This window comes from Apteryx mantelli, chromosome 8 (assembly GCF_036417845.1).
Source record: "Apteryx mantelli isolate bAptMan1 chromosome 8, bAptMan1.hap1, whole genome shotgun sequence".
NCBI classification, from domain to species: domain Eukaryota; kingdom Metazoa; phylum Chordata; class Aves; order Apterygiformes; family Apterygidae; genus Apteryx; species Apteryx mantelli.
Window position 1 is genome coordinate 21136710 of NC_089985.1, and position 18498 is coordinate 21155207.

The 18498-nt window shown below is 39.1% G+C and overlaps 1 protein-coding gene across 1 annotated transcript in view; it reads right to left on the reverse strand.

Moving 5' to 3' along the window:
* The window catches only part of PALMD (palmdelphin), a 31865-nt gene extending 13638 nt beyond the window's left edge, over nt 1-18227 (reverse strand). The window contains exons 1-4 of the mRNA XM_067300732.1: nt 18215-18227; nt 16553-16638; nt 14394-14474; nt 8387-8517 (exon numbers count right to left, since the gene is read on the reverse strand). Coding sequence (XP_067156833.1) covers nt 8387-8517; nt 14394-14474; nt 16553-16638; nt 18215-18227 — 311 coding nt within the window. The remainder of the gene's footprint in view (nt 1-8386; nt 8518-14393; nt 14475-16552; nt 16639-18214) is intronic.
* Between the last annotated feature and the right edge of the window lie 271 nt (nt 18228-18498).

An 18498-nucleotide genomic window follows, 5' to 3' on the forward strand; every position in this document is an offset into this window, starting at 1 on the left:
ATACCTAAAATGGATGGGCTTTGTGATGGCATCTTTTCAGCTCTGTTATACCAAGGCAGTTCCCTAGATGGTTTTGCATCTGTGGATGTGGGTGCTGGGATTTCGAAATTCTTTGTTTTGGTAAAATGGATGTAACAGAGCCTGACTGCCAACTTGAGACTTGATCCTTGCAGGGGAGAGGAGGGGAAGTGATGAAAAGAGCAAGATATTGTTGAGATTGGTGTTTTTAGTGTAGCATGCCATGTCTCTGATAGAATAGCTAAGAGGCTATGTAGCTACAGATTTAAAAACTCTAGCTAGTTTTCAGGATTCCCCTTTGTGTGCTAGGGTTTTTAGATGTGTGCCTCCTTTCTGTGTGTCCTTCCCAGTTACTCATCAACACTTTGTATATTTGGTTCTATGGAGGAAAAAAAAAAGCTGTAATCTTGTCTTTGAAAGTATTCACTTTCAGCAGAACAGCAGTGTTACAAGGCACACTGGTTCAATGCACCTAAGACAAGCAGCTGGGGAGGATTAACATTTGCAGTACTTGCTCAAGTAATATCCTCACAAATATTACCAGTAAACTTGCAAGAGAAACTGGGTAGTTCAGATAGTCAGGATAAATGTCACATCGGGTATTAATAACAACCACTTTCTAAACCTGCATTTGGGTGAGATTTCCTTCACCAAGAAGGAATATTTAAGGACTGATTTATCATGAAAAGAGACTTTGTACTTAAGTCTAACCAGTTATAACTTTGCTTTACAAAGACTAAAAATCTACATCCTATACATACTGCATACACTAAACTTGGATATTCTGTAAGACAGTAGGATATTGTCTTGTCCATGAAGACTTTTGGCTGGTGGGCTAACTATTTTCTCTAAAAACCTTTATTATACAAAAGATAGATGAAACCCAGCATTAAGAATTTCTTTTGGGCTGTTGACTTATGCTTGAGGTTTGTACATTATTTAAAAGGTGTCATAGCTCTCTTCCCCTTCCTGCCCTTTTTGTTATATGTTAAAACTATGAAGTTATATGTTTTATTGCGTGTTAAAGCAGAGCAAAATGCTTATGGCATCTTTTTCCTAATAAGTTTTATTTTCTTAAAACTAAAATGTCTGAAATGCTTCTTGTTGGAAAGGTTCGGGATAAAATATCTAATCTCTGTCTGTGAGAGAGGGAAAAAGTTGTGCCCAGTTAAAGCACACCTCCGGGGTGGATCCCGGTGAAATTCTTTTCTCAGATCTGAGTAAGGCAGTGACTTTAAATAGGTGTCCTATATCCTGTTTTTCCTCTTTCTAGTCAGTGCTGTTACATTCTGCATAAGTAAGCACTCATTGGGTTTATAAGTAGAAATTTGTCCTGTAGCCTAGCAGTTAGCAGATCACTTCCTATGAAAGTCATCTAGAATCAAGTCTGGATTTAACTCTAAACTGAGACTTGAACTGAGGGTCTCATGCAGGAGGTGAGTGCCATAGCTTCGGATTCCTTGGTAATCTCTCTTCTTGTGAACACTTTTGAAAGAACTTTTTTTAACTTGAGAGAAAAAAATTTCAAAACCTTTCAAATTTGAAATGTTTTTGAGTCCATTTCTGAAGATGATTGCAGCCAACTGCAAGTGGTATCTGTAATTGCTTTGCTCAGAACAGTTATCAGTGAATGATCTGACCCAAAGTTACTAAAAAAAGTAATGATGGACTATACTTCTCATATGCTAGAAAAAGATGTTATGTTCTGACTTATTCTTCAGTATGTGGTAAGGTGCACGATACCACACTAAAGTCAACATCACTAATAGAAACCTGTCTTCTCTTTAAAGCAGTAGGCAGACCAGAATAGTTGAATGCAGGCTGGCAGGGGAGCATTATTTACTGCTGTCTGTGTGCTGCTTGAAGAGCTTAAATAACACTGTGGCTGTTGCCCTATTCAAGCTCATAAATGCATAAAGTTACAATAGTATCATACTGTGTGGATTTTTAGCTGTTGGTGAGAATTTCCTCTTTTTTGAAACACAGAATTTATCACAGTCCTCAGAACTGAGTTGTGAAGAAAAATGTATCCAGGATGAGAGTAAAGGCTTAAAAAAAAAAAAAAAAAAAAAAAAGCAAGCAAGCAGTTGACATTTTCGCCCTGCACTTTGCAAGATGCCCTTAAGACCCTATTCAAAGGTATTGATTATAGTGCTGAATTTAAGAGTTTATGATGAGGAGGATAAATATTCTTGGAGGGCTATAAAAGAAATCAGTGCAATGTCCATATGCCCTATTTCTGCACTTCTTAGAGAATAGTATTTGTATAAAAACCCAATATTTCAATATATTCCACAAGATTTGATTGCAATATTGTCATAATACAAAAATTAATCATTAAAAGCTCATACAAGCATAATGAGCTAAAGAATCATTAACTTTTACTATGGGTTTATTTCAGTCTGAACTCTAAACACACCTAGACATGTAGATGGAAGAAGAGGAGAAGGACTCTGAAAAGGTATATGAAATCCAAATAAAGAGAAGAATCCCATATGGTTATCTGGGAGATCAAGAAATGTATTATTTAAGCTTATGTATACTCACACACCCATACTGACACCTGCTTCATATGGTAATTAAGAGTGTGTAGTGTGGTTGGACAAAAATTCTCATACCATGCAATAAGAATTGCATCTAGACTTTAAAAGTATCTCTTTTGCACTTGTACTTGCACATACACATAAATAGATGTTATGGTTCATTTTCAGAGAATATTGTGAATGTGCTCCCCAGAACCTGTTGAAAGGAAACCTTTAGAAGATGCAATCTATTTAATTCAAAGAAATCGGGGTCCTTTCTGCTTTGCGCACCTGAAGAGTTAGGCCAGAATATCACTTTCTGGTGTTTAAATTAAATCTTCAGAAATTTGTAAATACTCTGATATCATTATTATGAAGTGTTAGAGTCTGCCTTTGTTTAGGAAGGATCTAGCAGTTACACTAGCAATTACAATGAGAAGCTTCCTTTTGACAGTGGTGCCACGTTGCATGGAGGAATGGAAGCATGACACAAGTACTGTATTAAAACAATTCTCTGGGTATTTTCCTTCTGTTTTTGAGTAGCATTCATTGTTGAGAGGGGACCGTAAGAAGCATGGAGGTGCAGATTAAGGAACAAGCTTTAGAAGTTGAGATTCTAAATTGGAGGTTGCCCTGCTGCAGCAGTAACTGAATTAGGAAATTCATCAGTGCATTTCTGACTGCTGATGGCCACCAGCTGGTCTGCCGGGGTTGGCACCACTGCCACCCCCAGAAGAAAAATCAAGAACACTAAGGATGAAAAGCAGATCAAAGTCCCCTGGAGGACACCAGACTGAGAGGAAAAGGCAGCCTAGCAAGTCCTCACATGTTTTGAGGTGAGTCAAATGCTTTAGCAACTCTGGAGTCTGTCTAGCCTGAGCCTGCTTTCATGTATTACAGTACAAACTAGTTGAACAGTCCTTTAGTAACATGATGTTGTTTGTGCATTTTTAAGTATGTTGTTTAGCAACTAAATCCATCAAGAATGAGTGCTATTTGCTGTAAAACTAAATGATAAAATGATAGAATACCTTATTTTTCATTCAGCTTGTACCCTAACCAAGAACATGCTGACTTGGCATTCTGTAACTTCTAACATGTAAACAAGGTGAACATACTGTGAATGCTCTTCCTGTCTGTAACCACTGAGCTAGTTGTCTGCAAGGTGCTTCAGGTCACTGTTAACTTTTATTATTGATACAAAGAATGGAACTCTCTTTTTATCTTAAAACAACCCCACCCCCAAATCATAACTGAATAGCAGACCTATACAAGCTCTATTGGACACCCAAGGAAATGTTTCAAAACAGAGATCCCATTTAGGAGAGCCATGGAAAGGTCCATGCCACTATTTTAAATAATCTGCCTACAACTACAGGTAATTGTCCTCTAAGCAGAAAGAAAAGACTGTTCTAAGGGCACTGCAAAAACCTTTTAAATGCTTTAGATATATTTTTATTTACTTAAAATCAAAAATCTGTCCATTGGGGTGGACAGAATATATTTGATTATTCAACAGTAAGGTTTAATAATTGAATACATAGCAGAAAGAGTTCTACTAAGCTTCTAAACAATACCTTACTGCCACTGCATGGCAAGTGTATACATGATCAATATGTCTTTCCTTGTGAGGTAGGTCAAAGGTGTGACTGCACATACGTGTAGTTGAGCAAGCTTTTGCTAGCTTGGATGCTATCAATGGCACTGCAGCACTGCACAGTGTCTTCACAGTGCTTTTGATTTTGTACTTTTTGGTGGACTTTGTTCATGCTGAACTCTGCATTGCTTGGTTTCTGTATCTGTGCTGGCTGGTTTGAAATTGGGCTAGATATGTCTAAGCAAGACATCATACTTGGAGTGCAGCGTGGATGTGTCTTTGGAGGCATTTGTTAGACAATTGTTGAACAGTGGTAGAAAGTATAATTTATAGGAAAAGATGCTTGATGAGAATAAACCTTCTCAAATTCCTAGCTCAGTGACCAGTTCCCACATGACTCCAGGTATGTTCTTCTGCCTCCGCTCCCCACCTGTAAAATAAAATGTCCTTGCTGTGCTCCTCTGTGTATCATGAGGATAAAAACTGCTCAAGACTGTAAGTTGTGTAGATTGTGTAGTTATAAGAGTAAGTATCTTAATAATGAAAACATTTATATTGATAGCAAGGTTTATAAATCTCTAAACTGTCTCTAGAACTTCAGCAGTTAAGAAGTGAGTCCTCTCTACTGCAGGATGGAATGTAATCAGGAGCATCTCTGCACTGATCCTCATTTTCAGAGGGCAGGTTTCTGTTCTCATATTCTCTCTATTGTGGTTGATAGTAATTTGCATATGTCTGTAATACTGGTGGTGGGTATCACCACTGATTCTTTTCTGTACGCTCTCTTACAAAACGCATTCACGACAAAAGGAATCAATGCATGCTACGCAAGTACAGCTTCATCATAGCTGTAAGGTTGTTGCCATAAAAGTGAAGACAGCAAGTCATTTTGTGTTGCACTTTGTCAACTAACCTTGTCATTTTATAGTGACATCATTTGTCTGACTTGTTTCACTCCAACTAAACTTGGGGTGTTTTGGATGTGTATCAAGAAGTAGGAATCACTTTAAGGAGGAAGCAATCAAGTGGAGCTTGCCAGGGGAAGGTCACAGGCAAGAAAATTTAGTTGGGCAGCAAAGCTACCTGAGTAACACTGTTAACAACAAGCAGTTGTGGAAGTGCTAAGTTCACCATGAAAGAATCAGTTGCCATAAAAGAATAGTATGTAAAAATATAAAAGGAACCATTTGTAGGTTTTGTTGAGCAAGTGTAGTAAAATAAGTGGCCTTATGTTCTGGGAAAAGAATAATGTTCTTAAGAGGATAATGGTAGACATCTACATCACACATTCCTGCAGTTCTTCCACTGCAGTGCTCATGGCTGCAAATAAAGTCATTTCACAATTTAAATTGCTGATTTATGGTCAGAATCTTAGTCATCTATATACACAAATAACGTTATTTTTGCTTTTAGGTAATTGAAGCTGGAACTGTATAGGAAAAGAATTTGTACCTAATGCCTAATTTTTCTTAAATGCAGGCATATAAATAGAAACTAGTTTAAAACCAAAACAAAACTGTTACCCCTGCATCAGATGTACATGGGAAAAGAATTTCAAAATGAATTTCTAGTGAAGACTGAATGTTAATCAAGTCTGGCAAAAATTCTAGTAGGAATGTAACAGACACTTATTTCTGTAGCTAAGCTGGTTCAGGCTCGGGGTGCATTAAATGTAGAGCTCAGGAACCTCAGCCCTGTCTGGTGTAATGTGTGTGTCCTCAGTCATGTGATGCAGTACTAGGCGTGCAACCTTCTGTGTCATAGGGTATCTGTGTCTAGTGCTTCCGCTTATTACAAAATGGAGATAGGCTGAGACATTACTCCAGGATCCATGTTGTGATTTATGTAAGCAAGGAGATATAAGTGATGGTTTGGCACTTTTCATTCCTTCTTCCTTAAAGCACAAATGCGTTTAGAGAGCTTCCTTTAAATGCCTCTCAACTCTTGGATTCAGTCTGGAATTAAAGTGGAAGGAATGTTCCCTTGTGATGCTGATTTGCCTCCTCAGAATTAAAGGAAGCTTTTAGGTTTGAAGCTCCAGTTGGATTACTCTGTTTTACTACTTGTAATAATGATAAACTCTAGTCACACTAAAGAAAAGTTTATATGGCTGTATTCCAAGAACTAAAATTTTCTGTGTGTGTGTTCAATTTTGGTGTCTCAGGAAATAGAAATTAAAGGCTACTGAACTGAGGAAAAAGGCAGGACAATAATTACAAGAACAATATCAAAAGACCCTACAACCGCTGTTACAAGCCTAGGATTCTGTGGCATGTGGGAATGGCATTACATATGTGACTTACCAACCCTATTAGAAACATCAGGAGGTCACTATTAAGAATGCGGAGTCATTTCCAAAGAGAACATCCAAACTATAATTTTAAAGATTTGCTGTAATCTCTGAACTAGTATTGTAGGAAGGTTTTTAAGTCATCCATTCCAAATCTTCCCAGTGATAGGACAGAAGGGACTTGCTGCCAGCTTTGCTGTGAGACAGCTCAATTACTCAGGCACAGAGAGCCCTTAAGGTACATTATCGAGTGACAGACTGGTTTTAGATGCTGGAGATACAGAACCTTTTCCGCTAAGGTATTTCAGTGTTTCCAAGGCAGTTAATCTGTCAGGAGTTTAATAGCGCTTCTTTTAGTGGCACAAACATTTGCAAACCTGCACTATGAGAGCATTGCCTGTTCTTTACTAGGGAATTGCTGAATGTCCAAAACAGTGTTGATGTTAGTTATGTCAGGAAAATGATACTATCCCTCCCCCAACACAACCACACAGCAAATCCAGTACTTGACTTGGTTCTGAGGTTTAAAAATTCTTTTTTTTTTTAAGGTCTCCCATCACTGAATTTCATAGGGCATAAAGGGAATTTTAGCTAAACCTCTAGCTCTTATCCGAAGTCCATGGGTCTTTGAAAATCTAGTCTATCCTTCAGCTCAGAGAAGAGCTGGAATCCCTGTGGGCTAGTGGGGAACTACCTACTCTGTACAACTTCAGGCTTGCTCCTGAACCAGTCCTTCTCCACTTGGCTCCTTTCCCTGGTGAGCACACTGTCACAGGGATCCCTCTGGTATGTCTTCATAATCACAACCTGTTGGGATGTTTTTAGAGCACACTGTCTACCTCCTACCACTGCAACAAAGAAATCCACAGAGGTGCTTGAAAAGCTGTTCTGAGAAAAGTGCTTTCAAGCAAGAAGTTAGCATAATTATAGGACAAACTAGCACTAGGCTGCTGCCTGTCAGCCGAGAGAGTTCTCATTTGTGTTGGAGAGATGGAGTAAGGAGGTAAGTGGGAGGGAAATAACTGGAGGAGATAATCTTGGTGGAAACTTTGCCAAAAGAGTGTGTGTAGGAGGACAGTGGAGGAAGAGGGGACTGTGGAGGAAGTCACTATTGAATATAAATAGAGGAAAAAGCCTCAGGATGATGAAACTTTTGTGAACCTGAAGAAATGGGAGCATTTCAGCTTTGCTGTGGATGTTAATGCAAAGTACCAGTATGCCTGGACACAGAGAAGGAGCTGATTGTGTACAGAACCCTAGAGTATTGAGGAAAGGCTAGCTGTGCTAATAAGCACCTACAAGTATGTCTGTAGTTTAAAAAAAGACGCATGTAGGCTGCCTATGCAGTTCAAAATTAGCCCTGTGTGGTGGAGAGGCACTAGCCAATGATATTTGAAGAAATACCTTTTTAACAAAAAGGTGCAAGAAGGCCTTTGTATGAGAGGGTGCTAGGAAGAAATTTAGGACACAACAGCATGGAAGATGAGTAAGAAAGAGGCAAGTACTACTACTGGGACTAGACTGCTTGTAATGCTCAGAAGCACTGTATTATAGTAAAAGTCAGGTTTTAAAGGCTGTGCAGAATCTAGTGAAATTGAAGAACCTTTAAAACAGTGCACTGTTACTCCAGAATTCTGATTCAACAATTGCTATCCTGGAACAAAACCCATACATTGCTGCTTACATGTATTGAGTATAGTATGAAAGGTGTATCTGGATTCAGAAAGACAAGTACTCCTCAAAATACTCTACAGTTTTACAAAACTCACAACATTGAAACTTTCATAGTGTATTCTCTGGTTCTAGCTGTCCAGAAATACAATGAAGATTGCTTTACTCTGTGTATCAACTTGCATCTGTTTAGCCCTCATTGACATTTTGATCTTTTACAAAGTTGGGTGAGAATTTTAAGAAAGTACCATTCTAACCCAGACAGAGGGAAGAGGTGTACTACCCTACCTGAGAATGTCTTGTTCCAGCTCATGAGTCCGTTGTTGGTCCTCCTGATTCTGCTTTTGCATTTCTTCTTGCTCTTTTGGAGTGAGAGAACTAAGGCCATCCAAGAGCCATTTTTCTCGCAAGGCCTTTTTCTGATGGAAAGATACAGACAAGTGTACTTTAAAATTTAGGCTAGTCAGTAATTTTCTGTCTTTAGATGCTGTAGGTGTGATGCATGTTTTTGTGCTGTACCTAGCACATGGAGACTTGACAGGGGCCAGTGCCCTGAAAGAGAAGTATTAAAAAAACTTGTGTTTTGGGACTGACTTAAGAACAAAGTCATTAAGAACAGTATCCTGTTTTATCAGTCCACCTAACAGATAGGTGGAGGACATATCAGTTGCTACCTGTAGTTGATTTAATATTTCAAGGAGGAGCCAGCATTGTGATTGCCCTGAGTAAAGCAGAAAAGCTGTGTCAAAGCATGCATATACTTTAGAGTTGTGTAAAAGGCTCCAGTCAGAGTGCTGTGGTCTTATTTCAACAGCCCCACCCCAGTTTCTTGGGTCATGGGTTTACATTAATGCTGAGAGGGAAGGATAAAAGGTGAAAAGTTTCTTTCCAATATTCATTGTAAATAAGGTCTTGGACTGGGGGAGGGATCTCTAGAGAGTTAGTCATACAATTCTACATCATGAATTTGTGCGGAACTTGAAATGCAAACTCTGTAGTAATCCCTCATCTGGTAAGGGAGTTGGGCAAGAGTGGGACTGCAAATGTGGAGCTAGGGATGCTGTTGTCTGGTTGATTTTTCAGCAGACCTGCTGCATGTTTTGAACTGCTGCTGTAGGAGTAATCCAGGTGTTGCATATTTAGGTCCTGACCAGTCTAGTACCTGAGGAATTCCTTGTGTGCAGTATCAGTATATAAATGGGTGTCTCGCATGTGTACAGGTAGATGGATCTCTAAGCTGTGTTCTCAGATTTTGAAAAATTTGGCCCTGCACCCTGATTGCTTCCTACAGCTGCTCTAGAAGGTGAACAGCAACATCTGAAAGTCAGAGTTCTCTAAAACACTCATGAAAGAGAAATTCATATTCGCAGTTTGGAGGTGGTAAGCCATGCGAACCTTCTTGCCTCTTTTACCTCTCCTCAGTCCAGCTGAGCAATATACATCCAGTACTTGCTTAGGGAAGAAAGGGGAGTCTTGGCACCTTAGTAGAAACTTTATTAAGGGCAAGGGGGAAGCATGAACCTAAGGATGTTAGTTAACCATAAAATTTCCATTTGTAATGTAGATTCCGTGAGCTGACTGACTTCCATGTAAGGTTTGTTTGTTTGTTTGTTTTTTCCTGTGTAGTTTTGATAATTGTATGATGTGGATGAACATCAAGTTGTATTTTCACTACTACTACTTTGAGGCAGAGTTGTGCCCAGCAGAGGTGAGAAGGGGCTGCACTGACTTCATTGCTGCTTGGAGCAGCTGTCCTTGCCTGCATCTTGTTCATAGTCTTTCAAAATGTTTCTTACTACTGCTTTCTGGTTGCCCTATACTTCATGTGAGGTTGTTACTGTGGGACAACTGATGGCAAGAATATATCTGGGATCTGATTGCAGTTAAATATATATTACCAGCTTTTGTTATGTGGTATACTTTAATGATCCACACCTGACTGACCTAAGATAGAAACTGTGGGTAAAGCAGGCTTGTTAGGGATTCTCTGCCACTTTCCTGGTAGTATTTTTCTGCAGAACACAGGAGCAATGTTTACAGTCTCCTTAGCCCTGCAGGATGGTATTCTCTCACAAAACTGTGGATCCTAGGAAATCTGCAGGAAATAAGGACTGCCCAAGCCCTGAGCCTTGACCCTGGCTTTGTATCATTTGGCAGCCCCTTCCAACTTCATGGCAGTTGTGTTTTAGAAAGTCTTTAATGAAATACATGCAGATGTTTAAATAGGATGGTTTCACCTGATCCGTTATATGCGTGTAGTTTGGTGTTGGCGCAACTGTTACTGACCACAAAATACAGTTTTCCCTAGTCAGAGGGCACATGGTTGTTAATTCCCTCTGAAACAAGTGTTTAAAACTTAAATTTTAGGCAGGACTTTAGAAAAGTGAGATTTTAATCCTGCTTGGCACTGAATTAGTCTAGCCTTGCTGTTTCCAGAAATAAACCTATAATTCCTTATATGACAGTTACAGAAGGGCTGTCACTGTAGGCTTGGATACTGGTAACACCCATTGGAGTCAACAGAAGCTTTGTGCATGTGTAGGGTTAGACCCAAGAAAAACTCCCTAAACGTAGGCATAACACAATAGGGCTATTCTTGCCTCTTCCTAGAATAGTTTGCTGGTGCTCACAACTAAATGCCATGTAACCTCATTAATTTTTTTAGCCACTTCTGAAAAAAATGACACATAGCACAATTTGGAAATGATGTTTGAACAATGGATGATTTCTAGCTGTTTCTCAGAGAAGACTGCTTCACGGAGGCATTGGCACAGGCCAGTGCAGAGCAGCTGCTTTGGGGCTGTCAGATTGTTTCTGCAATCTAGTATTGGGCCAGAGACACTTTATGATGGAAGGTAATGCTAAGTTGTGTGTGTTGTACCCTGTGTAGTAGCTCTGGTATGAAAACACTTTCACATTAGCCTTGGTACATTGTGTAGGAAAAGGGATCCATGTGCACTGTGATGTGATAAGACCCTTGGAATGGCCTGAATGTTGGAAAGTGATCTCTTTCCCTTGTGGTTTGTAGACACACCATTAGTACTGGGACAATACTCTGCAATTCTGTGAGTAACCTCCTACAGATGCTTTAGGAATGTACAACTCCACTGTAATCCTTAACGAGGCTGGACTAACACAGATTCAGCTCCCTCTGGAAGGCACAGGAGTTTGAGTTTGCAGATTTTGCTTTCCCCAGAGGTATGATAGTTCACCTTACAGCATGTTGGGAGAGGCATAAATTGTTTTCACGGAAGACCAGGATGCAGCTCAATACTGTTAACTCCTGGAATAAGGCAGCATGTGACCAGCATCTGCAAGATAGCCCTAATGGAGTTCAGGCATGTTAAAAGCCCCAAGCCTAGCAAGCTAGGCTAAAAAAGCTATTGGAAAGTTCATTCACCACAGTGCTGACTGCTGTTTCAAGTATCTCTATCTGGTCCTTTCCATTCCTTTCTCAATGAGAAGGATTCCAGGTGGGAGGTAAATTAGTTGCTGGTACATCTAGAATTACTCTAAGATGAAATTTCCCATGTATGCTCAACTAGCAGCTGCCATTAGGCCTTGAAGGTTCATGAAGGCCCAGTTTCACAGATATGCTATATCTGCTTGTGTTTCCCTTTACTACACAAGGTAGAGGGGAACATGTAGAGATAAATATTCCTTCATTATGGTTCTACTGAATAACTAAATTTTGTTATGACACCTCATCTGTCTCTTTCTGGTAAGAAGTTAGCTGGGGAAACAGCGAAGTCTTTGGGAAGCCAGAGACCAATTTACAAAAAGGAAATTTAAAAAAGCCTGCCTTTTATAAAGCTGTTACTAAGTGTTGTAAATAGGAATGATAAGACAAAACTAGGAAAGTGATACTGATATCCAGCTAACAGGAACATCTTTATGACAGTGAGACTTACTAACCTTCTGTAGTTTCCCAAGGGTTGGGCAAGAGTTGCACCAAGTAGGTCATTGAGCTGTAGATTTCATCATGCTCAACTGATAGTAGAAAAACAAAGTCCAAATAAATGACCAAAATCAGCCTGACTTGCTAGGGAGATGAGCCCACAGTAAAACTTAAAGGTGCCTAAAGATTGTAGAGGTCTAAATCTGTTTTAGAGCAATTTTTTTGCACTAAATTCTTGTGGTGTTTGACTCCATTGAAATACCCAAGTTAGTCTGAAGCATAAATGAAGAACTTGACTTATAGAAGATGCAGCAGAGGATGTTCATACAGTAAATGTGTTAGGTGCCTATTTTAATGCTTGGTTGGTAGAGGTAGGTCTCTACTTTTGCTGCTCCAAATTGCTAATGATACATATGACTGATTTTTTTTTTTAACTTTTCTGAATGATTTCTCACAGAACATACATAGAAAATGTATGAATATGTATATACATCGAACAGTCGAACACATTCATCCTCTTCAAAAGGAAGTGTATATGTGAGATGCTACACTTTTTTTTTTCTTAAAAAAAAAAAAAAAAAAAATCCTTGACCACAAAAACTTATGATAGGCTTTTGTTGCCACAGGATGAGACAGCAGGTACCTGTCCTCTGTGACTCTGGATTGCACTATGTACCTTTACAGTGTGGTCTATGCATTTAGTACATGGTTTCATGTAACCTGTTATTTTGGAAAAAATGACCTACAGTTAACTGTAAAACATAGTAGTTTGTGTCTGTGCATGCATGTGTGTATGAGGGGAGAGGATTACTCCTTGCTAAGCTTGGTATTTCAATAATGTTTCTCCAGGAGTGCTTTAGCCTCTCAAATTCTATAAAACATCAATTTCTGCCAGAATAGGTGGTGTGTGGGTGTTTTTTTTTGGGGGGGGAGGGTAGGGTGATTTTAGGTGTGTGTGTTGTTTGTTTGTTTTTTAACTTAAAGTAAATATCTGTTTGATGTTTAACTCCATGGTACCTATTAATGTTAGTGAAAAGCATGTACTAAACCTGCAAGGAAACAGCTGTACTGCTCTGTCTATACACAACAGTAGTGAGGATTAGCTAGCATGTCTAGAACAGATCAGTTTGTCCTTCTTAAAAGAAGGACAAGAGAGTCATTCCAAATTAATTGACAGGAAAACTTGAAACAAATTGCAGTACTCCTTGTATGCATATACTAAGATGGGAGAGGAATGTCGCTTGCTTGCTGTTCATTAGCTACAGGACTTGGAAAAGACACTCATGTCCTTTCTAAGCAAGACACTGCACAATTGGTCAAGCATATCCTTGTGGTCATCACCTTGCAACAAAACCCTAAGCAAAGGGTGACTTTGGCATTGGGCTTGACTCTCCCAGAGTGCTAGTGTATTAACTTTGGCCTGACACAGAACAGAGGGTGCATGAAACCCAGGAACAGAAGAGGAGTTGTTTTTAAATATACCTCTCCCGTATTTGCTCAAGGAGACAAGCCATATTCCTGGTATTGCATTCCACATCCCTTTCTTGAAAAACCTTTGTTGACTCACATAGGAGTATGCAAAATGCCAAATTTTGCAGATTCTAGAAGGAAGGATTTTTTCATCTGTTTGAATGACATGTAATGCCAAATTGACAGAGGCAAATGGGAAGAAAGGTGCTGGGGAGAAATCTTTGCAGTTTTTCAATCCAGTGATTACAGAGATGGTAAACTCACGATTACAAAATCCAAATTACTGGGGAACCAAGTGACCCAAGTTTCATTTCAGGGGAATATTTGCAGTACTCTTGTCTTTATTTTTTATTTTATTTTTAAATATATGAGGAAACAACCCTGTTTCACCAGAGAGCTATTATATAAGCTGATAAGATGCTTCAGCCAAATAAGAAAAGGCTGCTGTTAGGATTTTTTTTTTTTTTCACAAGAAGGTGCAATTGTACCTCATGTTTGTGCTACATGCTGTAGCAAGTGAAGTTGCTGTAGTATAATTACAGAGTGAACACAGCCAGTCTGAAATGGGAGCCTTAATTTTCAGTTGTGAGTTATTCCTGGTTATGATCTCATTTTATGCCATGAAACTAAAAAAATTGACACTCAGGAGCTAATGTAATTTGATCAAAGTATGATGCTTATTAAAGTCAAATGGAGTCCTGGTAAGACTCCAAAAAGCTGTGAATTTCACAGTAATAGCATGGCTTAAACCCAGGAAAATTTGCCAGTTTTACTATTTCCACTTAACATTCATAAACTTGAAAAAAATCTAACCAACTACTGTTAGTTGGATGTTGCTGCTGTTTAAGAAAAAAATCCAAACCTTTTACTCATGTTGAACAACTTGAGGCTATTTTTAGTTATATAAATCCGATACTCTTCACTTACTTTTAAATGCTGGTGTTTCAGTTTTTCCTCCTCTACTTTCAGACGTTTCTGTGTAATTTCTTCTTGCAGTTTTCTTTTGTCCTACAAATTAAGAGAACAACAAAACTTGGTTTAAAGAAATTACTTGGTGCTAAGAAAACTGTCTGCATGTAGTTTAGCAGGGCAAAGTCAATCCATGCAAATAAAGCTGTATTTTAAAGTTTAGATGGCACTCGGGTGGTGCCTAATTCTCAGCAGCCACAGCTCATGAGTCTTGTTCAGGTATAGTTTCCAGTGCTCTTTTTCCAAAGTCTGCTTAAATGTCTTAATTACCACAAAGCAGGGACTCCAAATTAAAAGGAATTTACTGTTGGTGGGGCAGGAGGGAAAGAAGATGGGAAGAAATAATATTTCAGCACAATCATACCTGCAAAATAAGGTTCTGAAATGGTCCCTGACCTAAAATTCTATGGCAGCCAACACATTACGTAGGAGAGGAAAGATTCTGATCTACATTTTGGAGCTGTGATACATCAACAAGTGAAACAGGCTGTTGGTGAATCCTGCGATGAGCTTCTGTCCTGTGGCTAGTAGCTGAATTAAACAGGAATAAAAGTGGGCTTAGAAATTTCTCCTCACTTCAGCAGTGACAAAAAAGTGGTGAAGATGAACACAGACAAGTGTAATATGGTTCATATGTTATGTAAGTTACCTTTCAATTAAAAAAAAAAAAAATCTGTCTGTGCAAAGGCTGTTGTCATGGTTGCTGACCTTTAGAAAGAGAAACATCAAATACTGCTGATCTGTCATAGTGCTGCCACCTCCATCCTTTTTACTACTACTTATAGAAAAAAAATATGGGTGAACAGTCTCTGAATCTTGGGAACGCTCAAGCTGTTTGTGTCTTTGGATAGCCTTGGTAATGTAGAGCATCCTTGTGGCTCCTTTATATGAGACTAAACACTGATTTAGTGCTTTGTCTTCAACAGTCAGTGGGAGATAAATCACACCAAAGGCAACTAACTTACAGGATGTGTTTATTAATAGACTATTCTCTTGGTCAGCCTTAGTGCTATAAAGTTGTATTACTGGAGATGGCAACTTTTGCACTTGTTTCTTGATACATTTTTAGGGAAGTAAATCATGTCATCTGTCATGTGCAGAAACGTTTGCCGACTGGAGGCTAATCCCCCTTTTCTTTCTCTAGAAGAACAGATTACAAATAGGGTTTTCTAGCAGGGTGTGTGGTGTTTTTTTGTTTTTGTTTTTTTTGGTCAAGCATGGCTTAGGAAAGAGTTAAATTCCTTCACAAATGAAGGGAGAGGCTTGCCCTTTCAGGCCACCTGAGGAACCAGCTGAGCTTACAGAGCATGGAAAGTCAATAAAAAGGAAGTGCTAGGCATGGGGCTGGGAGTTATCTCCTGTTTTCCTAGAATCTGCAATTCAGAAACAGGAAGAGCTGTAGCATGCTTGGGGTTGAGTCTCTTCACTTGATTCTAAAAATCAGAAGTTAGCAGTGGGGCCACAGGCTTGTAGGGACACTTTAGGGGCAGGAAGTAGAAGAAATGACGCAGCCATGTGGAGATCTAGGGCAGGACAACAGGCTGGCCAAACACAATTGGTCTCATGCTGGGGGTTAGTAAGTGAATAGGTGTCAGTGATCTCTTCTCTCTTTCTATCTGTAAAGTTCAGAAGAATTCCAGTATCAGTCTTTAAAGACCATCTGTATTTTACAACTTTTTCTTCGTGGTGTTAGTCTGCCTCTTTAATACACTAGACTTAGCATGTAGGGATCGTTCCTCAAGATACTTGCTACCTTCATCTCAGTAGTGATATTGAGGTTTGTCTATGTTCTTTAATACATCTGCTGATTTAAGAACACTACAACATACAATTCTTCTGCAATGCCTCTTTTTAGAGAATGTTTATCTAAGAACTGCTATACTGGATTTTACTCAGCCAGTCCTGATTTTGGGGACAGAGCATCTCTGGTCCCTGACCTTCACAGCTTTCTTTACCAGGAAATATTCCTAATCTCACTGTATGAATGGCCTTTAACCCATCATTAGATGAGCAAATGTGACAAGAGCTTGTGTTTAGAGGGTTAGAGTTCTTAAGGAAATCATCTTTTCCCTGTAGTGAAGTTCTGGATAAAATGCTTAGCTGGAGAATGAACTCACTTGATTTATATTATTAAAGAATATTCTGAGGTAATTTGAATATTCTATTTTTGCCATTGGAGACTTGTACCAGGAGTCTATGCGGTCTGAAATGAAAAGTGCATAAAAGTACTGCACAGAAAGAAATCATGAAGGTACAAATAACTGCAATTTAATTGAGCTATGTATAATAAAAAAATCTCTTTGGTAAATGAAACTTTCCTTTTCCTCTTGTTAAAGGTCTGTTTGTCTTGCATTCCTATATTTTCTTAAAATTTTCTACTCATATCCTTTAGCGTTCTAACTATCTTTCAATTTCACTAGTTGATAATAAGCATTCACTATGTGTTTATCCAGATAAAGTAGATTGAAATAGGCTATCGTGTGTATGCACATCTAGTCTAAGAAAGCTGAAAGCTGAACACCAGAAGTTGAATTCAAGGGAAATGAAGAGCATAAGAGGGACTAAAGCAAGTCCTAAAACAAGTTAGGACACCCTTGCAGTGCACTCTATACTATGCTTTGTTTGCAAGTAATGTTTTGCTGTACAAAGCTTTGACTATGCATATGTTGGAATAAATGTTTATTACTAGAAGATATCCAAGGGATCCATGCTTCTACTGAACTTCATACCATGCCCCTGCAGATAATCAGGTTACAGACGGAAGTCTTCTCTTAGCACGCTCTTTTGTTAACGTGGCCAGGATTTGCTCTTTCTGAAAGAGCACCCTAATCTCTTCCTTTTTATCATATGTCAGTGCAAGGGGAGACTTGAGTTTGCCTTAATGCTCACTCCTACTGAAATCCGTAGGAGTCTTTCCTGGCTCTGAGTATAGAGAAGATGTTCCAAAGTGGGCCTATCTGAAAGGAAGGGAAACATGTCTACAGAGGGGTCTCTTGCTAGATAACCTGTGTGCCAGGTCAGTGAATTTGTGTCAGTAGTCCACTGTGGTGCCAATGTGTGTGGTTGTTTGTTTTGGTTTTTTTGTTTTTTTTGTCTGCTTGGTCCCATGGCAGATGCCATGTACTGTCAAGGCCATCAGAGCAACTAATGTGTTAATTAGCTAATGTATTATTTTCATACAGTTTTCCAGAGATGCTTCTTAGTCATGCAGAGGTCCTTGGCTGGAGGTACAGACACCTCAGTCTGATGGGACAAGACTGCAGAAATGCCATAATTCAAATACTTAAGGATTTCTGTAATTTTTGCTTTCTTATAGAACAGATGATTTGATGGAAAAAAAATCAAGTCCTGCATTCTTCTTTGACTGTTTTGTCTCCATGTATTTGCCGCAGCAAACATTACAGCCTCTCTGTTTTAAGATCTCACAGTCTCTAGCAAAACAAATGCATTAGATATTTTTAACTTGTTACCTCTTATGTACACCAGCAGCAGGGGGAAGCCACATAAGAGAGAGAGTTTCTTTTCAGAGCCATGGGACCATCAAAAATTTAGAAAAAATAATTGCTTTTCCTTTTTTGCTTTGCTACTTGAAGATACAAAAAGAACTCGAAAAACTCTAGTGGCTCTGCAGGAATCAGGTGCAGTAAAGGAGCTGGGCATTTAACAAGAGAAACCAATTAGTTTAGAAGTCCAGTTCTCTACTGCTCTGAGTACCTGACTGCCCAATGTTACCTCTATTAGATCCCTTCACAACACAATGTCTTTAGGGTAGCACTTACTGTTCCCAGGCATGTTGCCTGCTTGGGACAAACCTTCCCAGAGCTGCTGAGTACCTTGAGATTGAATTGTGTTGTTTTCTTAGACAACTGCTATTGCAGCTTCTTAAACCTGAGGGTAATTGCATTTTCTTTAGACTTCTTCCTTTCTGCGGTGCACTGCAATGAATACATTGAGTGTTTCAACGAAATGCTCTGAATTGATAAGTAAGCAACTACCAAAGTAAAGAGCAAAGGGTTACTTTATGCAGCAAGTGTAATAAATGAAGTCCTGGCCAGAGCTCAAA